At 38.6% G+C, this 25,808-nt stretch overlaps 1 protein-coding gene across 1 annotated transcript in view; it reads right to left on the bottom strand.

Moving 5' to 3' along the window:
- LOC124276356 (short-chain dehydrogenase/reductase family 42E member 1-like) overlaps positions 1-25,808 on the bottom strand; it is a 320,447-nt gene that overhangs the window by 275,633 nt on the left and 19,006 nt on the right. The window contains exon 3 of the mRNA XM_046712004.1: positions 24,071-24,166. Coding sequence (XP_046567960.1) covers positions 24,071-24,166 — 96 coding nt within the window. The remainder of the gene's footprint in view (positions 1-24,070; positions 24,167-25,808) is intronic.

Here is a 25,808-nt window from a genome sequence, read left to right as displayed (position 1 = left end):
ATGGGCTTCACACATTGTACCCATGTGGGGAATCGAACCCGGGTCTTCAGCATGACGAGCGAATTCTTTAACCACTAGGCTACCCCGCTGCCCACCCTCTCTTGTGAACATATAAAATGATGTGGTACCCATGCCCTCTATTATGAACGTATAATACAATGTAGTAGATAAATTGAACATATACAGGCTATTTACCAGACTCCAGAAACTATTCACCAATCTTTTGTTGAATCCTGTACTAATATGGAATTCAAACCTTTGTCCTGTAAAATCAAGCTGGCTCACTATCCTGTAGGATACCTGACCTCGAGACCTACATCACAGGGCTGCACTGACATGACCTTGATCCTATCTCTCCATGCAAGGAATACAATCCCTGAAATAAAGTTTAATTTCTCAAGAAACGTCAGAAAAGCCCAGACTCAGACATGAACAAGATACTTCCATTTACTGAGCTGGCTGATTAAGGTTAGAACTGGTGGTCTTAGTCTGGCAAAGTCAGTAGAGATCGAAGCGTCTGCTTGCTCATTGTGGAGGATGTCTGTAAACTTCAACTAATTTACTTGACTAAATAGATTATTGCAAATTACTTCTGGGTTCATCAAGAAAATCAGCAGACAAACAGAGATAAATCTTGCATTGACCAGAGTCTGTCCGATGTTGTTTCTTTTGCTCTTGAAGACCTGTTGTTAGCTGTAAATCCAGATGAGAATGAAATAGCTAAAATGTCTTGGGTAACTTTCTTTATCAACTGCACCACCTTGTATAATGTTATTCAACTCTCTCTATTCAATGTAGAATTTGAAAAAAAACAAAACTGTCTAAACAAGCTTCAATAATAGAAGGAAGTAAAGGCAAGTTAAAGAACCAGTCGCTGACAACTAGCTGCAGACCAGCACAGGTGGCTCGTGTTGAGTTATGTGCCCTTGTCATGCCTCAATCATGTGATCTAAGGTTGGAATCCCAGTTTCACAGTCATAGTCATTCTAAGGCTATGATACCATGGTCATAATGTTTACTAAAGTGGTCAATGTGAAGGACTTGATGTCCTCCCACATTAAGCTGACCATGACCTATTCAAAGTTAGGTCAAACCTCACTTACTCACTCTCAGGGGCGGTGGGGTAACCTAGTGGTTAAAGCGTTGGCTCGTTATGCTGAAGACTTGGGTCTTCCCCACATGGGTACAATATGTGAAGCCCATTTCTGGTGTCCCCCGCCGTGATATTGCTGGAATATTGCTATAAAAGACATAAAACCAAACTCACTCACTCACTCAACATCCCACTACATTTCATTTTTTTTCACACTGAAGGCACATGTGTACATTGAAATACCGTAAGTAATTTCATCCTTTTCGAAGAAGAGCACATAGATACATAGATACAGTGATACATTATCAGAGCATACACGATGTTCATGACGTTCATTGAACATACATCTGCAGATGTTTGAGTATCTACTCACTGAAGCTTATCAGCCAAATGTTGAAAAACATCATTACAAACACTCAGACAGACAAACATATTATGATCACATCTTGGCATTATTTTGAAATTCATGGTCTAGCAGGGGAGATTACTCTAGCAGATGCAGAAATCATCACGAAGCAAGGTTTATCCTCTGGAGAGAAATCCAAACCCCAAATGTGGTCATTTGTAGATATCAACGCTCTTTACACTTGCCGTGGGTGATATTGGTTTTCTAAATCGAATGCCACAGTAAACAAATTCATGGTAATACGCTACAGTGAAAGTATACTCTACTTGAGTTGTGACAGGCCGCAACAAGTGGAAGTACACTGTCTCACATCTACATTAGCTTACTAAACAGCTTGAACTGTGTAGTTTCTGTCTGATGAACCTATATCAGACACTCCCTCACATCAACTTCAATGTATTACCCATGGAGCCATCCTATGATCCACCCATGTCAACCATTTTGTATACATTGATGGTAAACATCAACATAAGGGCTATATGCTTGCTTAAGTGTGTGAAGAGTAAAACTTGTGCATCGTGTTTGAACTTTATTCTGTTGTTTTTATCAAATGAAGTTCAGAGCCATGTTTTCCCATCCTAAGCTCAATTTAACAAGAATCAGAAGTTTGGGTTTCTTAAAAATCTAATCCAGAGGACCAGTGAAACTTGGAATGTGGAAGTGGTCCTGCTGGTTCAGGGCAAAATGTTTATATTTTCAGTAACTTTTGTTCACTTCCAATCTGTTGCATTATTGAAGCACTAAGAATGAGTTCAGAATTGTCACCAACCGCCATTGTCCTCAACCAGCTGACATGCTAGCATGAATTTCAGCTGCTGCTCTACCTGCTTATCATGAACATCAAGATGATTAAATGACAGACTGTGTGTCATGTAACATCCCTAAATCAAGGGTTACTAAAACAATGTAACCAATCCCTAGAATTAAACACAATGTTCATATAGATGCCATGGTTACTGAACCTGTGTTCCTATTATCCATCACTTTCGGTCATCCGTGCCACACAATCGCCATGGTAACAAATATGGCAACCTGAGTGCACAGAGGGCGCTCGGCAGGAGTACATAATGTAACATGTGGGCGTGGGCTCTTTAGTCAACACACAAAGAAGCTGTGTTCCTATTTGGATAACATTATCTATCTAGCATACAGAGGTACTAGCTAAACTAGAGGGCAGGGAGCAGCCTGTCAGGAAATCCCTTGACACACGTGGAAAATGTCTTGTAGGAAAAGATCAAGATTAAGGAAAGTGATAGAGGCGCCAGTGTTTGTGGAGGTTCAGCATCAATGTTGCTGCCATGTTTTCAAAGAAACCAAAGATTCTCCTTCACATCATTGCATGTAAAGAGATGCTTTCCACAAACAAATATCACCAACAATCATGGCGGAAATGCAGTGTATCCCAGCATGCTCCAGTCACAAGTCATGGTCTGCAAAAGTAAGATCCTATCAAATCAAAAATTTCAGAACTGTTATCATGACTTGATCTATGTTGTATCTACTGCAGCTTTTGGGTGGCATCATCCACAAAATACGGGGGATCCCTTTGGCAGTGCCACCTAGTGGTGTTTTCACCAACCAGGTTTCACATAGCTATCTTAACTCTGTGACTATTTTAACTGTTACTTCTGACCGCTTAGTGGAACGATGGCCAGAGTTAAGACCCCTATAACACTATCTGACAGGATTTATACCAGCAAACTTTATTTTGAACTTCCAAGGATGCCCAAATAAACAACCTCCACAAGAATATGAATGAGAGGTGGGATAAGCTGCATAAATCCTGGTGACGTACAGCAAGTACACAGGCCAGTCAGATGGAGCCAAGTGGCTGGGATTTAACGCTGGAGAGGCAGCGGTGGGTCGCAAATTCATGGGCTACTAATAAGGCTTAAAAAGACAGATGTGTTTTTGATTACATTGATCTCGAAAAAGGGGTCAGTTGGTTACCAATACTTTGTGAATATCTTGGCTACAAAACAGGTAATTTGCCAATATTTAATGGGGATGTCAAGTCAGATCAAAATAATTTACCTCGGGGAGAAAAGATTACCAGTGCCCCACTTCAACCCATACCAGGACTGCGGAATATCTGCACGCAAATCCACCAAAATAAAGTCTAGATGATAAAAAAAATGTAAGTCTAGCTGGAATGAAACTTTTATTAACCCATCTGGTAATAACATAAAAGGGCATTAATAATCTCACTGCATTACCAGGAAGTTTTAGCCCACTTCAATACCAGGACGTTTCACCCCACTTCAATACCAGAAAGCTGTACACCACTTCAATACTTCAATACAGAGAAGTTTCACTCCACTTCAATACAGAGAAGTTTCACTCCACTTCAATACAGAGAAGTTTCACTCCACTTCAATACAGAGAAGTTTCACTCCACTTCAATACAGAGAAGTTTCACTCCACTTCAATACAGAGAAGTTTCACTCTACTTCAATACTTCAATACAGAGAAGTTTCACTCTACTTCAATACTTCAATACAGAGAAGTTTCATCCCACTTCAATACCAGAAAGTTTTACCCCATTTATAAACAGACGTTTAACCCCACTTTAACTGACAAGTTTCACTCTACTTCAATACTTCAATACAGCGAAGTTTCACTCCACTTCAATACAGAGAAGTTTCACTCCACTTCAATACAGAGAAGTTTCACTCCACTTCAATACAGAGAAGTTTCACTCCACTTCAATACAGAGAAGTTTCACTCCACTTCAATACAGAGAAGTTTCACTCTACTTCAATACTTCAATACAGAGAAGTTTCACTCTACTTCAATACAGAGAAGTTTCATCCCACTTCAATACCAGAAAGTTTTACCCCATTTATAAACAGACGTTTAACCCCACTTTAACAGACAAGTTTCACTCTACTTCAATACTTCAATACAGCGAAGTTTCACTCCACTTCAATACTTCAATAGAGAAGTTTCACTCCACTTCAAAACTTCAATACAGAGAAGTTTCACTCCACTTCAATACTTCAACACAGAAAAGTTTCACTCCACTTCAATACTTCAATACAGAGAAGTATCACCCAACTTGAACACAGACAAGTTTCACTCTACTTCAACACAGACATGGTTCACCCCACTTCAATACAGAAAAGTTTCACTCCACTTCAATACTTCAATACAGAGAAGTATCACCCAACTTGAACACATACAAGTTTCACTCTACTTCAACACAGACATGCTTCACCCCACTTCAATACAGAAAAGTTTCACTCCACTTCAATACTTCAATACAGAGAAGTATCACCCCACTTGAACACAGACAAGTTTCACTCTACTTCAACACAGACATGGTTCAACCCACTTCAATACAGAAAAGTTTCACTCCACTTCAATACTTCAATACAGAGAAGTATCACCCAACTTGAACACATACAAGTTTCACTCTACTTCAACACAGACATGCTTCACCCCACTTCAATACAGAAAAGTTTCACTCCACTTCAATACTTCAATACAGAGAAGTTTCACCCCACTTGAACACAGACAAGTTTCACTCTACTTCAACACAGACATGGTTCAACCCACTTCAATACAGAAAAGTTTCACTCCACTTCAATACTTCAATACAGAGAAGTTTCACCCCACTTGAACACAGACAAGTTTCACTCTAATTCAACACAGACATGGTTCAACCCACTTCAATACAGAAAAGTTTCAATCCACTTCAATACAGAGAAGTTTCACCTCACTCCATTAACAGAAACTTTCAGCCCACTTCAATACCAGGAAGGTTTACCTACTCCATTACCAAAAGGTTTCACCCTACTCCATTACCCCGAAGTTGCACCCCACTTCATTTCCAGGAAGTTTCACTACACTCCATTTCCAGGAAGTTTTACCCAACTCCATAACTGGAACGTTTTACCTCACTCTGTTACTGGAAATTTTACCCAACTCCATTACCAGAAGCTTCACCTATTCTATTACCAGGATGATCCACCCCACAACATTACCAAGATGATCCACCCCACAACATTACCAAGATGATCCACCCCACAACATTACCAAGATGATCCACCCCACAACATTACCAAGATGATCCACCCTACAACATCACCAAAATGATCCACCACACAACATTACCAAGATGATCCACCACACAACATTACCAAGATGATCCACCCTACAACATCACCAAGATGATCCACCACACAACATTACCAAGATGATCCACCCCACAACATTACCAAGATGATCCACCCCACAACATTACCAAGATGATCCACCCCACAACATCACCAAGATGATCCACCCCACAACATTACCAAGATGATCCACCCCACAACATTACCAAGATGATCCACCCCACAACATTACCAAGATGATCCACCCTACAACATCACCAAAATGATCCACCACACAACATTACCAAGATGATCCACCCCACAACATTACCAAGATGATCCACCCCACAACATTACCAAGATGATCCACCCCACAACATCACCAAGATGATCCACCCCACAACATTACCAAGATGATCCACCCCACAACATTACCAAGATGATCCACCCTACAACATCACCAAGATGATCCACCCCACAACATTACCAAGATGATCCACCCCACAACATTACCAAGATGATCCACCCCACAACATTACCAAGATGATCCACCCTACAACATCACCAAAATGATCCACCACACAACATCACCAAGATGATCCACCACACAACATCACCAAGATGATCCACCACACAACATCACCAAGATGATCCACCACACAACATCACCAAAATGATCCACCACACAACATCACCAAAATGATCCACCACACAACATCACCAAGATGATCCACCACACAACATTACCAAGATGATCCACCCCACAACATTACCAAGATGATCCACCCCACAACATTACCAAGATGATCCACCCTACAACATCACCAAGATGATCCACCCCACAACATTACCAAGATGATCCACCCCACAACATTACCAAGATGATCCACCCCACAACATCACCAAGATGATCCACCCCAAAACATTACCAAGATGATCCACCCCACAACATCACCAAGATGATCCACCCCACAACATCACCAAGATGATCCACCCCACAACATTACCAAGATGATCCACCCCACAACATTACCAAGATGATCCACCCTACAACATCACCAAGATGATCCACCCTACAACATTACCAAGAATTTTTACTCCTGCGGATGCGGATGTTGTACACTAAATATTGAGTGTTATACAGGTGTGGGTGAAGTATTATGGTGTGTACTTCAGGGAGAATGTCTCTCTGTGATATGCTAGCAACCATCAACTTTTGTCACCATTACGCACAGCACTGAAAATGTTACTGTACCCTGTTCAGAACATCACTAGTATCAAGTTCCTGAATTCAGAAGGCTTTACACAACAAGACATGGTCCTGCCAGTGGGTTCCAGGAACAATGTTACCATGAACATTTGCTTTTCGTAGTTGATGAACCTTTTTTCTTTAGTTTGACAATTTCTAATGACTTTTGCAGCTACTGATTCCTATTTCAGCTGGACATTTTTTTATGAGGCAACTATGTCAAACATCTGGGTATTTGTCTTGCATGTGTCCTCTTAAAAACTCAAGTTTGGTTCAAAAAGACATTTAAACTTATCATTTCTGCCAAGACAAAAAAATTATTACAGGGATGATGGACACATTCACAACAACTGTGACTAGGAGACATTTGGTATTCTGCTTGAAAAAACCTGCTGATAGTGATTACACATAAACAAGTTATAAACATTACTGGAAAATTGTTTACTTTCATGTACACCAGGTTTTAACACATTTTTTTCAAATTAAGAAATTCATTAATTTGTCATTGGTTACATTTGTTTTTTAACAAAAAATTAAACTTCAAACAAATTCATTCAGCAGGAAAGTTGTCAATAAAAGCTGCACTAAAGGTTGTAAAGTAAGCGGTATATAAATCAACTCTGAATGTGCACTTTTGTGATGGTGTACAAAATGAAAACCTGTTTCTGAATTCTCCTCATAAACATTATTTGTTTATGAGATAGATAACCTATTACATATTCTCAATATGTTCCCATTTAGAACCATTCAGTCAAATTTTCAAATATATTTTTAATAATGTCTATTTTTTTTTTTAATTCCAAAGAATGTATGCTGACTTAGCCAAAAAAATACATGTTACACTAAAGCTGTCATCATTTATTCATCAATTTCAATAAAATTATATCCATGACCTTTTTTCATAAGAAAATGTATTTTCTGACAAATCAAATAGACCAAACACAATCTTTTTCTACTGTCTTCCTAACTCTTATTTATCTGTTTAGGGAATACATAACCCAGACATTTCGGAGATCCTCGTAAAAGTTTATGGGAAAAAATGCAATTCAAGGCCATAAAACGGAAGTTACTCTATGCAAGAAGGAAAACATATGCATCTTTCCTCTGAATAAAAAAGAAATTTGCAAAAAATGTACTCAAACTCTGATACTAAAATACTCATAACACCCATTTCTGCAAAGTATATTAAAACTGACATAACACGATGTTAATTCCATAAAGCAAATATGAAGTCAAATCAAACAATAACGTTTGGGCCTGAAAACCTATTTAAACTATAAAGATATTCCCTAGCCTTTCAGCCTCTTTATAGGAGGAGACGAAGACTCCGTCTTGGCTCTTGTGACCAAACTTTTTGCCCCCAAGCATCTGCTGCCCTCTTCAAGCTGTTTTCACCATGTTTTTCTCATTCACCATAAAAATCTTTCACTACAAAAACTAGTCCGAGCTTATCAAGAGAAAAAAAAAAAAAATGGCAATTCAGTGGCAGCCGGCACAGCGCTCAGTCTAAAAGGGAGTTATTTCTTACAAACCATCTCAGTGTATGCAGTACATTGAAATTTGCATCAAAACAGGGGCACTGCAGAAAAAAAACTTTGGTATAGGAAAAAATGTCTTCATACAGGCATTCTGTGGCGCTGGTGTTCCGTGCCTGTCATTACAACATTTGGGTAGGATAAAAGGAAACGTGATATTGACGACTCTTCCTGTACGTCAATTTCATTGCCGATAAATTACGTCTTTAGAATAAGATGCATGGATGTCGGCATTTCATTTGTCAAAAAAACATTCTTTTATTTTCGAGCCCATATATTGTTAACACTCATAGCAGAAATCAAGCATCATAAGTTTTTCGACAGAGATATTTTTAATTTCAGACTTAGTATGTTAACAAGGTGTAACCAGTGAAAATAAGCTCCATTTTATTTTTTCTCCAACTTCATTTTGACATTTCTCGGTGCAGTGATAATGATGCATGTCTTTGTTTTTTCAGAGTTGGAACATACTTTCACAGGATTACACTCAACGGATTTAGCTGAGAGAAGCTTATTTGGATACAGTATCACAGAGGACAGGTAGGAAAACTTCTCAAAGCGCTGTTGTGAAAACCAGTTCAACATTAAGCCAAAGATGCCCAATTCAAACACTAAAGGGGGCGGTGGGGTAGCCTAGCGTTGGCGTTGGCTCGTCACGCCGAAGACCCGGGTTCGCATCCCCACATGGGTACAATTTGTGAAGCCCATTTCTGGTGTCCCCGCCGTGATGTTGCTGGAATATTGCTTAAAGCGGCGTAAAACCAAATTCAGTCAGTCAGTCAAACACTAAAGCAAGCAGCTTGAAAGGCTTAGTAGTGATGAAACTTATATGAATGGACCACAGATTATGAGTGATGGCACCGTATGTGTATGAAAAGGGTGAGGGTGTCTCACTCCACTGCTAGCACCTGCGAATCATACCATTTTTTTGTTTAAAAGTAAGTGTTTGTTTCTTAACGCAGTACTCTTGCCAAATGATGGCGGCCTGTAAACAATTGAGTCGATCAATCATCTGTTATGTGTACACTTTAAATGTCATGACAGAGGTAAAATCCAATAAAAAGGCTGGTGCAATAAACTAGAAACACGTGCTGAAATGTTGTCAGACTAAGAAATGAGGGCGCATACTTCATCCAAGAAGATGTCCTATGTTCACAATGTTCAGTGAGATGGTTTCTTGTGCTGGAAAACATCCATCGTCCATTTCCTGACAAAAACACCATCCGCTTCTCACAAAAAACTTAGCGTACCAAATGCATCACATAAAACTACAACTGTAAATGCATTTTTGCGTAATTACGCCAAACACGCATGTCACAAGCAACGTAACATCAGAGGCGATGGAAATTAACCAAAACCAATAATATAAGGTATGGAATTTTGTTCAATCACCATTCATACATTCCTTAGAAAAAGGTAGAAAGCAATCCAGGTGAACCTAACCTAAACCTATAAAGCACTACCATGCATCCTTGCCGTCTTCGGTAAACACATTCCAAATAGACGGTCCCTATTGTTACAGCGAAACTATCACAAAACAATACAACAGAGACAAGCGTTTTGGCTCAATTAGATATAGTACTATGACAATGGCGGTCTAGTGCACATACATCAGCAACAATGCAAGCATGCAGTCTGCCTCCACATGCGTATGACATAACAAAATAAACCTCCAAAGACTGCATATTTTCTTGTACGCTCCAAATAAATGACAAGAACATTTTCTGTGTGGTCCAAAATTCCAGTTGTTATTTGCTTCCTGTCTCGTGTTTGTGTCCCAGCTTCATTTCCTCGTCATGTCAGTCAGGCGACATTGTTATGTAATCTTTTACCCAAATGTATTCTAATTTATTTCTCAATCATGTAAAATTTTTACTACCTATGAACAAGCAGAGGCATGTGAAAAACATATGTCTTATGTTTATAAACCCCAAATGTCACCATTTAATTGAATTATATTCATAAAAAAGGGGGTGAATTTGAGCGTTTTCTCGTTATGTGAGAAACTCCCATTTACCGGATCATTGACAACGTTAAGCCTGATTGGTCCAACTGCTCTCATGCATGTACAAGACAAATTCAGGCACACATGTGGGGACTTAACACAAATATCCTTCCTCCAAAAAGAGAGCGAGTCATGTGAGTCCTTCAATTTAAACCAAAAGGAAAAAGGGCAATATTTCTTCCTTTCAGACTGAAGGTATAGGAATGATAACTTGAGAATATCTTCAGTAACATGTTCCTTCACATGTGGAAAAGGTTATGGCAGTCTTCAGTCAGGTATAGGAGCATGACAGATCTGACAGGAACATTTCACTTCAACAAATCATTTTCACCTCTGTTCTTTAAAATTAAGACATTTTCTCTTGCACTGTAACATAAAGGAAATGGTACATTTACCATGTAATCCAGTGTAATAATGCTGTTGAAATAATTCCTAACCTATTTGTCACATATTCAGTCATTCAAAAGGGTTTGATGCCACATAACAAACGTGTGCAGAGTTGAACCTGGACCTATATGTGACAAGCTAACACTTCACCCACAGACTGCCTCAATCTGTCCTTCGTGTTAAGCAATGCAGTGACCCCATCCTTTTGCTTTTGATTTGTTTGGAGTTCACTTTGTTTGATATGATGATGCTTTTGACAGAACTTTACAGCATGATGTGGGTGCCACTGTTTCTTATGACAAGCTTGAATTGGTTTCATAAAATTATGTGTAATTAGGAAACAGAATCACAATTTGAAGTTCTGCTGTAGTCACACCATAAATAGTAAACATATGCTATCATCCTCTACTAAATGGAGCACAAGATAATCAATGGGCATCTGACTGAACTGAAACAGTGAGGTGTAAACTTATATCTGGAACATCTTGTCATAAAATTTTGCAAGCAAAATAATGAAATTCAGGCACCTAAAATCTCTACATCAGCATGAGACAGTGTTGTTCCATAAAATGACAGCTTAACCATCATATTCTTCCAGTGTGCTTGTTTTGAACACACTCCCCCCCAACAGACCATGACAGAAGGTTAAATATGCACATTCTCATGAATAATTGATAATGAAAGCATGCAAAACCTGTGCAACATGAAACACTTCCCAAGCAGACGTCACACACCTCACTGCATATCACCACACAAACATGCCTACATGTACACTCAATCCGGATCCAATGAAGGATAATTTAGTGAAAGTCACTTTGGTAATCAGAATGGGACCCTAACAGTGATAAAGGATGCAATGGAAGGTTATTTTTGAAAGCAATTGCTAAAAATACTGTATTAACGTACCTGTGACTGCCAATATGATGATGTCACATCTGTGTGTAATCACAAGATTGGAATACTTTGGAAACTTACCTCCTTCACCTGAAATCTGGATAACAAAATCTGACATACAATGTAAACTTTGCCTCATGATGTTACTTTCCACTATATCTAGGAGTATGGGAAGTGTCATGTAGTTTGTTTATGCATTTGCCCAGGAAAGCAACAAAACACTTTCCATTTTCAAAAGATATCTCTGCTAAAAACAGTCAATTATATGATTCTGACTATATCATGAGCATTTGTTTATGGGTCCCCAACAAACAGTACCGTTACAAGTGTACCACATGATACTAGGACTCACCAGGGAGGTCTGTACACAAACCGTCCCATTACATCTGATTCAACACGCTTATAGCATGATATGTGATGGTTTTCCTATTACAAAGAATCATAAAATACCATGGCCACATTCAGTTCCTTCCTTAAAAGAACTGAATGTCAAATCAGGTCTTAGATAAGACAGCTTTCAGGAGAAAATTGCTGAGGTGATTTGACCCTGACGATTCTTTTACAAACTCATTTCACAACACTGAAGGTAGTTATACACTTTCAAAATACAAACTGTCAACACCATATTACAGTGGAAACAAATACTAAGTAGTCATCTTGCATTTGCTGGTCTGATATCTGTATTCTAAGAAATAGCCAATCATCAATTATTTAACTACCTGAACGAATCAGGGAAGTGGGCAAGTATGCTTTAACTGACGGATGGTCCCTACAGGAGACAGCACCATTACACACAGCAATAAGAGTGTCCATCCACGACAAAAAATACACTATTATCATCCCTTTAACTAGGGATGTCTGAACCAGGTGGTGAAAATATTGCCACAGAGATACCACAGTGTGTTTAATCTGCTATAGAAATCCTGTCCAGTTCAACAAACAGCTGACGGCCAAGTCGTAGTATTCTTTCACTTCCTGTGATATATTGGGAAGAAGACGAAGCCAATTCCTCACCGACCAAATAAATACAGGCAATGAAGAAAGGCCTACAAGCATAGTGTCAATCACTCTTGTTAATGAGCTAATTTGAACATTCAGCCCAAAATACTTCCTTGACATCTGTGTTACCTTGTGAACATCCATCAGACTAACAGTCACAGAGGCTTACCTCCCTTGACCAGACTTCCACACGATCATACTTGTGAATTTGGTCCCTTCGATTTCATTTAGTATTTACGCAGCATTTCCACTGGATGGTTTTATTCTGTATGATCCTAGAAATAATCTATGTATCTCTTCTGGGTGTGTCACAAGTAGTAAAGTTTAACAAAACAACAAATTATCAAATAGTTTTACTTTTAAAATTTTTGTAACAACAATCCATGAAATATTCACAGAATCCCTGGTTGTTTTATTCAGACATGAGGACAAATTCAAGGCTTGAAGAACGTTCTGACTAATTTGAAGCCATTTTGGCTATTTGCCAAATCAAGAATCACTTGAGTTAACTAAAATCACAAAAATAGTATCATCACTCACAAACACAAGATTGACATCAACTTGTCAGATAAGAAATTGAAATATTCATTCACTGATTACGATTTCTTTGACTTTGATAAAGCTAATTGAGCGATGTCATCTCTCGCTGATATGTTTCTTTGAAAGTGTAAGAAGGAAATGACGTCACTAGCTGATAGCAGCCTTCCGAAAAATACGTACAGGTGATAATTGTGCAAACCCCTAATAATGCCTAGAAGAAGTTGAAGAGGAAATGTCTGGAGTTTATTGTACCCCTGTCTCAGCGACTGTACTTGAAAATATGAACAATACAATAGTTATGAGACATTTGCTGACAATCATTGCGTGATTATGCAGTGCCATATTTCAGTGACAATATTGGCAGAACTTTCAAGATCTGATTATATAAGACTGTATGTGATTAAGCAGTGGGGCAGCATGCTGGCACTGGCAATGGCTCTAATAGCAGATTCCTACAGAACAGTGATTCTAACAATTACAAGATGTCTGACAGTAGCAGACGGCATCTGAGTATCAGATTTGCATCAAATTGGTTAGCACCAAGATGTGACAAGGGCAAAAACGGAGAAATTTAAATGTTTCTGACAATTAGAAGACTACTGGAGACCTGTGAAGGTCCGGGTTAGAAAATTGATCTTCAGTAACCCATGCTTGTTGTGTCATGGTTCCCAATTGCGCAGATTGATGCTCATGCTATTGATCACTGGATTGTCAGGTCCAGACTCGATTATTTATAGACCGCCGCCATATAGCTGGAAATTGGAATATTGCTGAGTGCGGCGTAAAACTAAACTCACTCACTCACATCTAAAAGACTACTGGCACGTGCAGACAACACAATATGGAGTTGCCCTGTGCAGAAGATGGTACTGCAACATGTAGGCTACTGAATATGATGTTGGAGAGGACACTGCAACATGTAGGCTACTGAATATGATAATGAGGGTGACACTGCAACATGTAGGCTACTGAATATGATGTTGAGGATGACACTGCAACATGCAGTCTACTGAATATGATGTTGCAGGCTACTGGCCGGTAGAATATCTGGAAATGTCCATGTTTTGTCTAAATTAGGGAATTTTCTTCAAGTCTATAATTACTTTACAAGTAAACTTTTCTTGAAGGTATCACTATAGTTATTGAACAAAATAGTAAACCATTGACTGGATAACCTCACAATTTCATACAGATCCTGAAAGAATTTATTGCAAGGTTTGATCCAAGCAATATCTGTACATGTCAACACAAAACTGGTCATTAAACTGAAAAGCAATGGGACAAGTTATTGAGGTGAGCATGCGGTTGGCACATGTGGAAGAAAGGATACAAAACAGGATGTGTTTTTCAATATTTATAAACAATTTGCATGAAAAATAACAGAAATTGTCATGTTTATGTAAAAAATACAAACAAAGTTCAGATGTGTGCTAGGTTTGCTCAGAAGGTGAAGGAATCTTCTCCCTGCTTGTGAAACTCTACTCACTGTAAAATGTGCCATGAACCTTGTTGGCAGAGGCAAGTCGGGCAGTAAAAATGAAACAAAGTGGGAAATCATTAGCCCCGTTCTTGTTGGGGTACAAGACCAGAACCAAATGGCATGTACCTTCAACCATTAGACCACATGGCCTTGCACTCAGTTGTCGAAAATACATTTTGAAAAGGAAACATAAAACACACTCTGAACAGAGCACTCATACCATCCATTTCTGTCAGTTAAGTGAGGCAGGGTATGTCTGATCTACCTTGAAGTTTTTTACAACTTCACATCATGTTAACAGAACCTAGTGTGCAATACATCAACCAGGACAGCCTTGTTTGTTACTAGCTGGCCAGCATGCTTGGAGACTATACAGGTATTTTGGTTGAAATGGTGTGTTCGAGATGTCTGCTTCAGTTCTACTTGAGCAGACGTCACATTCACAGAACAATGTCAAATGGCAGGATACAAACATGGATACTGAGCAGGAGACAGAACTTTCAGAAGGACACATGATAAATGGACGTTCAAAGGAACAGTACTTTGTTTTTGCATTTTTCATTTCTTCCAATCATATTCCTTAGAATTATTAGAAATCATCTATGATATGTGAAACACATAGAACTATTACCATGAACATAATCAACTTTTACTGATTAGTTTCTCGAACCTTTGTCATGTGACTTATTTCCAAGTCTGTCTTGAAACCTCAACCATTATGGATATTGAACACTTTAGGTGCTACTTTAGTCCGTTATTTCTTACAACAATCCACAAGTATCTACTCTATTCATGAGAATGGAAGAAATATAGCAGTAGAATCCTAAAAATGAGTTTAAACAATTACAATTAATGTTAGGGAATTAATAATGTACACATCGTTGCTATTTTACTAGTTTTAACTTTTGCTGAAATAAATAAATTGCAGGAGATTCTGTGGGATTTGATTGGTCAACCCATAACTGTACTATAGTTTTCATTTATGTTTCCATAAAGAAATTCTCTTTAAGCCATGCATACATATTTTCTTTAAAACACCTAATTTCTTCCAAGCATGCTGGGAATATCACCCTGTCAAAATGCCTCAAAATCAATTATCTTTCTCTTGTTTACAAAAACTGATTCTTGAGACAGATAAAAAACCCATTGCATATCTATATCTACCAAACTGCTGTCTCCGACCAGAGAAACCAAGATGCACCACTTATCTTTATCCGTCTGCTTCCACTGTTCTGAGCAGACAGCATAATGGCAGACGACAATATGAAGTCAGAGGAGGGTTTGAAGAAGACACAAAAGAGCTATCTTACACATCTAATGCACATCTGAGAAGATTCACTCTCCCATAGAGGACTAACAATAGATGAATGAGGGGGGAGCTGTCTGGACCAAAATGGCAACTTTTCCAGAAACACAATACGCTGCATTGTAAGGAGGCTGAAAGGGAATATTTTTCAAAACTACTGCTGTATTTGTGAAACTAATTTTGTTATCATCAAAATAAAATGATTTAAAATATTATTTGTTGAAAAGTAGGATATTTGAGAGGTCAGATTCATTATAACCTGAAGATTAATATGTAATTTTCACTTCATTTGTTTTAGTAGAAGACTTGGATAGCATTGATATTTTGTTGATCAGTAAATGAATCAGACTCTGTTGTGAACCTCCAATCATGTCAATAACCCTTTTGTAACTTAGTAACCATATGAATACACTATGCCATTTAGAAAGTGGTCACCATAGTAACTTGGTAACCATAGCAACACTTATGCTTACATGAAATGTAAACCTAGACAATTCAGTTTGCATCACAACATTGTGATAGACTAAATGTCAAGATTACGAAATAACACAGACTCCTGCTTCTTGTGTTTGTGGGGTTCTGAAGAGGGCCTTGGTACCAACATGGACCAGAGATTAGTCACGTGATATATTGTTTCATGACAATAATTTGATACATCATAGTTGAATAAGTAGTGTCATTCATATATTGACACACTTTTTGCCAGGCCTCTAGAGACCTACAGCAGGTACATTGAGAAACAGCGGGGCAGGTACCAGGTAGTAAGTCTGGATTCGTCCTCACCCTACAAACTACCCTTCCACAAATATGCATCAACTGAGCTTAAATGTTCTGTGGCTAGAGCTACTTGGATCAAATTTGCCTGGGCTGCCATTTTGCTGAGCCGTGTCCCCCTTTAACATGTTTAAGGCCAGTACACTACACCTCAACCATATTATACACAGATCTCCGGGCATCTCTCATCCACTTATAGCAAAGGCCAAAATACTGATCATGGTGATATGTATTTGACGTGTCGGTAGATGAGATTCTCTTGCTTCCTTGTTTTTTCAACTCCATGCTAATATATCTCCGTGAAAACTGAGCGCTGAACATGGCGAGTTGATGTGTCTGTTCTGTAGCAGCACGACACCGGAATTCATCACAAGCTCCATCCAGGAAACATTTCTACTTATTTTTCTCCAAGTTTTTTCAGTTTCCCTTTTTCGTAGAAACCTATAGGACAAATGTCACCCATATCAGAAATGAAGCCATCTGGTCTTCAGTGTGCTATGCCAGCAAACACATACAAATTGTCCTCCCAAGATAAACACAGGCCTGCCTATTGATTCCATGCATAAGAACATTGGCATCAAGTCACACATCTTCAGATGCTGAAAGCTTTCAAAACACAAATTGTGTCCGGGTGAGAATGCAATCTTATGCTGAGCGTTATTACTCCTGACATTTGAGTCATAGACATTTGAAGAGATGCATTCAGATGCTGCCACATTCGACTCATGGTGATACCTTCTACAAAAAGGTTAAGTGAAATGGTAAAAGATGCTTTGGAAGGCATTTATCACTATGGAGAAGACACTGAAAGAATGTACGCCGCCATGTGTTGGGGAGCAATGTTACATATAACACTGGGGTTTGTCTCAATTACACATGGCCATTGTACAAGCTTGGCTCAACGCTGCACCTGTGGTGAGGTGAACCTACTCGGGATGATGGCCGTCAAACAGGTCGCAGGTGTACTAAATGAGGACTGATAATGTGGTACCAATTACCTCATGTGTAGCTAATAACATTTAAAACCATCACATCAAATATAATCACTTAATCACTCCTTTAGTGAGTCAGGTGGTTCAGGGGACCAAGGTGTTTATTTGACACAGAAGCCACAACGGTTACCCAACTTAGTTCAAGAACAAACATGAACAAAATATCCCAATATCTATCTCTGGAATGTTTTTCAGATAAATTAAGAATTCTGATAAACTATGAAAATCGGACATTTTTGTCAAGGGATTATAAGGTAAGGACTATATTAGGTAATAAACTACTCTGAATCATAGATATTTATTTCCACACCTGCTGAAAGGATCCCCAATGCTAGAAAGTAAGATTCATTGAGAAAAACCTGAAAAACGATATGATTTTCCATTAATACCCTCAACAAGAATAACAAGGCATTTTAGAAGTTGGAGAGTAAGAATAGAGGCAAGATACTGCTTGGATGACAACTTATTTGTTCCATTATTGTGAGATGTATTGTGCTGAATAACATGTTTAAACAACAAGGCATATCGTGACAATTTTATTTTGTTTAATGTTGGGTTAAGGAAGCACCAAATGGCTGTTTTAGAGCCTAATGTTGTGACACATTCTGTTTGAAAAATCAGACAAAGAAAATGACTTCAACTCAAAAACAATAAGCAGTATTTTTTAAAGTCTAAACATGTTTAACATGTTTATACTGACAGTAATGGCATATAATTAAAATTTAAAAGCTCACTGACAAAGAATGGTTCCTTTATGGCATGCCTTTCTGGCAATGATATAGCTTTGTAACAGAATGGGAGTCCACCACAAAGAAACCACGAAAAACACCACACTGAACGAATTTGGGTCCATAAAAACAAAGTGCTATTGAACACAGTCCAAAAACAGCATTTGTTTGAAATATTGCTTATGCCCTCAAGGTAACAGTTTTACCAAATGTCCTCGTAATGACATTTCAACAAATTCAGTCTTTAAAATGCTCCAAGACAGTAACAACCAACTCGATTCCATTGACAGAGACTCCAAATGTTTTTCAACATGTTCAGATAAAACAGATTTTTTCTCCATTTTGCACATTATGGTCTAAGAAATTTGAAAAACCATCTGCCCCACATTTTCTGCCAGCTAGATAAAACATTCAGAGGCCACATCCCCAAACATGGAAATTCTTTTTTCAAATTTTAAAAAGATACAAAGACTATATTCTCAAAAATAATATTTCTTCAGCGATCAAGGATAACAGAGACATATGGCAGTCGCTCTTTTGAAAAGAAACTGTTTAAAAACAATGATTTTTTTATCTTTTCAGTGACAAATGTTTGACAATTTGTTCATCACTTGGGACACCAGGGAATTTACTGAGACCGAATCTAACATGGCCCACCCCTGAAACTAAACATCACAAAAGTGTCTTTTGTCACCTCAGATGCCCATCTACTCTAGCGGTAGACATGGTGACAATTTTTCTGGAAAATTAATTCAAACATGCAGTTCTTCACACGTGCAAAAACACATTTGTTTTTAAGCCATGATGGCTAATGTCATTATGTTGAAAATAACCCCCCCCCTGCTCAATATGGCGAAAACTGTTGATGCTTTATGAGCACTTCATGACAGAGTCAATTTCTACCAATAATATTTCAATGGAACTTTACACTATATGAATTTTAGCTCTTTGATCCAGATCTCTGGGAGGTCTACTAGTGCTCGCATAGTTAAAACTTTGCCATGTGAAGAATTCGTCAATATTATGGATTTGTGAGGAACAAATATTATCACATGGAGGTAAAGACCCTTCCTTCCAGAATAAAGGAATCTAACTGTCCTCATCACACAATTAACAATTTTGGTTTTTCCATCTGTCCCAAGAGTGAGTTCAAAATTTCCCCCCTACTGACATAGCCTAGAGTTGTCATCAGCTCAAAACTAAATTTCTGATTGCTCATGGGATTGTGTGGAGCTGGCACTGTAGGCACACTGACCTCTGTCCAATGAGGCCAATTATTATCAAATAGACAGCTGTGGTGATATTCCACATAACAGAATGCCAGCAAATTAGCAATGATTTATTTGATAAGGAATGACCTTGGACAGCGATGTTGACGAAACACCTGATGATGGAGTAACACAGGGATGAGAGTTTAATTTAGATGGATATGAAATGAATAGCCTATAATCACCGTTTATGATTCTGTGAATATTTCTGCCATAAGAAGTCCTGTGAAGTTTTGGTAATTGCGATAATGAGTTGATATTCCTTTCCTTGATTATTTCACAGCTTATAAGACGGCTTGGTCAAAGTTGACCGGCACAGGCAGAGTGCAACACAGGACACTTTGATGTTCATGACTACAATTTGTTTTTTTCCAGAATATGGAAATGGTTTATATTTCGAGCTGCTTTGATGGCCGATTTTCATGACTTAGAAGCACCCTGTGATATCTGCTTGTTTGAAAGACATGTCACTTGTGATTGATTCCACAAAAAATAATTCAGAAAATATGAGAACGTTCACAGGAACTAACTTTCATCTTGTGGAATATCTAACTCTTTTCACAACGATCCCTATCATGGAAGAATCATAAAACGCCAACAGATGAAGATAACATTATAAATGATTACAAAAAAAGACAACTCATCAATCTTAGCACCAGTACATCGAACAAGCGAACTTGAAATCAAATACAATTACAATCAATTTTTCAGTACCTCATCTTATGTTCGGAGTCCAAATTAAGGGCAAAAAACAGTTTAAATTGTAAACATTTGCGAACAGGAAATGAACAACTCTGGAAGTGGGATCAACAAGGAGTCTGAGGACTTGTACTTGTATGTACCAGTTCATTCCTGTCGTAACTCCCAAACATAATAGGTATAGTCTGCAGTGAAAACGTACCGATGAATTTCACTTTAAACAAAAAAGTAAATCACATAAAGTGAAATTAAGATTGCGAATCCTCATAATTTTACCCAAATCGCTATTATTGGTTTGTACTACAAGGGGGTAAGCGCAGCAGTTGGAACAGTGAAACAAAAGCACGTGCGGTCCGTGATGAGCATTAACTTAGACTACCATAGAAACCAACCCTTCTTGTCCTCGGGGTTTCATTTAATGTGCATACCCCCTTGTAATACAAACAAATAATAGCGATTTGAAACTATGATCGTTTGTTAAACAACTTTTATCCTATGTTGAATAAAATTCTGAGATTTTAATGTTCAGTTGGCAAGGTAAATCTATGAGATTCGCAATCTTAATTTCACTTTATTTTATTTACTTTTTTGTTTAAAGTGAAATTCATCGGTATGTTGTCACTGCAAACAGACTATAGATGTGGCAGGTTTGGATGTCATCACCTTATTAACAGATCAGTCAACCCAAAATTCCACAAATGCTGCATAAATGGTAATGATATTCATGTTCAAGATGTTTGTTTTATCCTTGTCATTAAAAACTCAATTTGTGGATGTTCTGGTGCGACTTTTGATTAAATTCAAATCAAACAGATATGGGAAGGGAAGTAACTCTTACCATTCAAAGAAATGATGATACAGTTCCAAATGTCAGCATTCTTCATTTACTTTCATCAAATCATTCTACCAACATCTCACTGCAGAGATCATTGCAAGTATGCTATTCAAAAAGTGTCAAGGACTACCGATTCTTTCATGTCACTATAGTTAATCTTTCATATCATAACAGATCAACTTTTGTAATAAAAAAAGAATCAGGTGATGACTAGCTCTTTTTGAGCTCTTTTTAAGAACAAATACTTTAATGACAACTTAAAAACAAATCTGTATTTCCAGGATTTCAATCTCTTTGGGTTTTTGAAAATCTATCCACCATGTTTTTAATTTTGCCTTGGCTCTCACTTTCTGTGTTTGTTTAATTGGAAACAGAAGTGAAAAACATCAGGAGCAATGTGGCTGTGTTGTCTTCATTTACACTGCAGTAGCTTGCAGTGTTAAATTAAAACTTCAGCTATGATTTCTAAACACAGCCTAAATCTTGGAAGTTTCAATCAGGAAAAACAATCAGTTTGATTATTTAAGGCTTTTCATCTCCTGTCAAGTTGCCAGGAGGTGTGCGAAGTGAAAATTGCTGAAAAGGCTGAAACGGCATCAATCTAAACTACTCACTCATTTTAATAGACGTCTTAAACTGCCAAGTCTGTCATGTTTCATTAACACAAAATGACTCAATATCATAAAACAGGGATCAATAAGTCATTAAAAACTCTATTTAAAACACAAAATCAAAGTGAATTAATGCCGGTCACTGTATCCACATACACATAATCAAAATTCAATCATCGGCCAAAAACATTCATTATTTTTTTCCTATTTTGCTGCAACTATTCCACACAGGCTGTGAACATGGCAAAGGCAGTTAATTTAAAACAATTCTAAACTTCTCTTTCCAACAGTTCCCAACAGGCTGTTCATCAGAGAAAGTGTAATAGAATTAACTACGTGGGCAATCATTTGGACAGAGAATTATCTCCCTTGGGTCATTAACGTGCCTGTATGGAATGGCTTTTATTGATGCTTAAACAGATGACAGGTGATTGTAAGACAGAAAACCTCCAATAATTTAATTTCGCTGGGCACCATTATACCTTTGTTTCAGCTGTTAACAGCGGAAAGATAATGAAGGGTCGCGTTCAGCCATAATTGTTTTTACTGTCTGAAAGATTGAAGAACTGGTCACAATTTTTATTTGAATTCAGTTACAAATTCTATAACAAATGACCATGTCTTTCTAAGAGACTGCATGAACAAGGGCATGTTTAAAACAATTCTTTCAAGCCTTTGTAGTGTCCAGAAAAGAATAAATATCATAAAGTTTTCTTCAAAGGTGACAATATGTCTTTAACAGTTAAAGATTTGCACAGCTCTTTTAAAGGTATGTATGATATTCATAATTCAAAATTAATATGAGATCATATTTATATACAGCCAGGCTTGGTTCATGCTGCATGTAGCAATAGGTCATATCAAGGCAACAAGAGCATCATTATGAAGGATACCAAATAAAGCATTAGACATAATACCAATGATTGGAATCAAACCCTGTCTCCAGTTAGTTTAGTAAACACATTTACCACTTGGCTACTTACAGATCTCCTGTATTATAGGAAGTTTTACATAAACAGACATCTTCAGAGATAACAATATTGCAATATAAGAAGAGAATGTCATGGACGTCTCATGTCTTAAATGTATTTTTCATACACCCTCCCTTATCTTCTTCATTCAGAGATGGGAACGTGTATGGGGAGAAGAGATATGTGTGGCTGTTAGGAGAAGTAAATCATTGTGGTCGTCTTTAGTGCCCCTTTCACAATTCCTCGGCAACATGACCGCAAGTGACGTGTTTCACACATTGTGAACAGATGGGTTACTGAACCCTGTGAGTGATGAGCTAGCACACTCACCACAGGGCTACTCCACCCTACAATGTGGGAGTTCACCGCAATGGGATTTCTTTCATTTGCATGACCCTAAACCCCAAGGTGACCAAGCCAAAACATATCAGCAAGTGTCACTCATATTTGTGAGGGAGTCAGGTGTTTTTTATAAGGACTGCTGAAGAGAACATTTGTTACTGATCGGGTACACCTCGCTCTGATTTGCCCCAAGCCTGTAGAGGAAACACCTCTCCCCTACCATGGGAAATAATCCCAACATCCAGGGTCAGCAGCAACAACCGATGGCTCACACGGGATGACGCTCAGCTGATGGTACTTTCTCCTACTGATATAATATCTTAAACAAAAGTTAAGCACATTCAATGTTAACTGAATCTTGGTTTGTGATGATGATGATAAAGGTGCATGTTGTGAGGGAACACTGTTACCATGTTCTGAAGGAAGGATTATCATGTGGAGTGGCAGGATTATCATGTGGGAAGGAAGGATTATCATGTGGGAAGGAAGCATTATCATGTGGGGAGGCAGGATTATCATGTGGGAATGAAGGATTATCATGTGGGAAGGCAGGATTATCATGTGGGGAGGAAGGATTATCATGTGAGTGTGAGTGGGGGTTTGGGAAAGCGAGGATTATCATGGGGGGAGGAAGGATTATCATGTGGGGAGGAAGGATTATCATGATGGAAGGCAGGATTATCATGTGGGGAGGAAGGATTATCATGTGAGTGTGAGTGGGGGTTTGGGGGGTTGGGAAAGTGAGGATTATCATGTGCTGCAGACAATGATGTGTTAATGGCAACATTTATCTCCTGTTGTTGAATGGTGGAAACATAGTGTGCAACCTTTACAAGTGTTGTGACAGCTAACCACCTACCTGTTCCCTGCCCGACATGCCGTACGATGCCATGTGGTACACAACATCCACTCCCTCTACAGCTGAACGTACAGCAGACGCATCACGGATGTCCCCCTGAAATGTTAAACGTTATGTCAGTATTTGGTGGTGATGCCAGAAGGAAGCAGGTTTAGTTAGTGGATGTCTGCTGTTGTAATGGTCAGGTTTCATAAACAGGGCTAGAAATTGATACCTAAGTAGCAAAAGCAGTTCCTAGAACAGTGGTACCTAGATGCGATACTGCCGAGATGGCAGTGGGCATTACAAGGTCTGATATACACCTTATAATACTGATAAAACGTGTGCCCAATTCAGACTTTGCCTGCCATACTATGAAGGGCTTATCATTCTCCCAGACAAATAATATACAAGTCAAAGGCCACATTGTACTTCACAGACCAATGACATACATATCAGGCACCCAAATCCAACTTCACAGACCAAAGATACACATTTCAAGGGCCTATACTAAACTTCCACATGATACACACTTATCAGAGGCCCAGTCTCTACTGTCCAATGATATACACTTGTCATTGGCCCAAATCTTTACTGCCCAATGATATATGCCTGTCACAGGCTCAAATCTATACTACCCAAGATATAAACCTGCCATAGGCCCATATCATAACTGCCTAATGATATACACCTGTCAGTGGCCCAAATCTTTACTGTCCAATGATATACACCCATCAGAAGAGCTATCTTTACTACCCAATGATATACACCCAGCGGAGCTATCTTTACTGCCCAGTGATATACACCCATCAGAGGAGCTACCTTTACTCCCCAGTGATATACACCCATCAGAGGAGCTATCTTTACTCCCCAATGATATACACCCATCAGAGGAGCTATCTTTACTCCCCAATGATATACACCCATCAGAGGAGCTATCTTTACTCCCCAATGATATACACCCATCAGAGGAGCTATCTTCACTGCCCAATGATATACACCCATCAGAGGAGCTACCTTTACTCCCCAGTGATATACACCCATCAGAGGAGCTATCTTTACTCCCCAATGATATACACCCATCAGAGGAGCTATCTTTACTGCCCAATGATATACACCCATCAGAGGAGCTATCTTTACTGCCCAGTGATATACACCCATCAGAGGAGCTATCTTTACTCCCCAATGATATACACCCACCAGAGGAGCTATCTCTACTCCCCAATGATATACACCCATCAGAGGAGCTATCTTCACTGCCCAATGATATACACCCATCAGAGGAGCTATCTTTACTCCCCAATGATATACACCCATCAGAGGAGCTATCTTTACTCCCCAGTGACATACACCCATCAGAGGAGCTATCTTTACTCCCCAATGATATACACCCATCAGAGGAGCTATCTTTACTCCCCAATGATATACACCCATCAGAGGAGCTATCTTTACTCCCCAATGATATACACCCATCAGAGGAGCTATCTTTACTGCCCAGTGATATACACCCATCAGAGGAGCTATCTTTATTTCCCAATGAAATACACCCATCAGAGGAGCTATCTTTACTCCCCAATGATATACACCCATCAGAGGAGCTATCTTTACTCCCCAATGATATACACCCATCAGAGGAGCTATCTTTACTCCCCAATGATATACACCCATCAGAGGAGCTATCTTTACTGTCCAATGATATACACCGATCAGAGGAGCTATCTCTACTCCCCAATGATATACACCCATCAGAGGAGCTATC

This window comes from Haliotis rubra, unplaced genomic scaffold (genome assembly GCF_003918875.1).
Source record: "Haliotis rubra isolate DU_JTF1 unplaced genomic scaffold, ASM391887v1 Scf105, whole genome shotgun sequence".
Lineage (NCBI taxonomy): Eukaryota > Metazoa > Mollusca > Gastropoda > Lepetellida > Haliotidae > Haliotis > Haliotis rubra.
The sequence above is the reverse complement of the archived record's forward strand: the minus strand, read 5'-3'. Positions and strand labels throughout refer to the sequence as shown.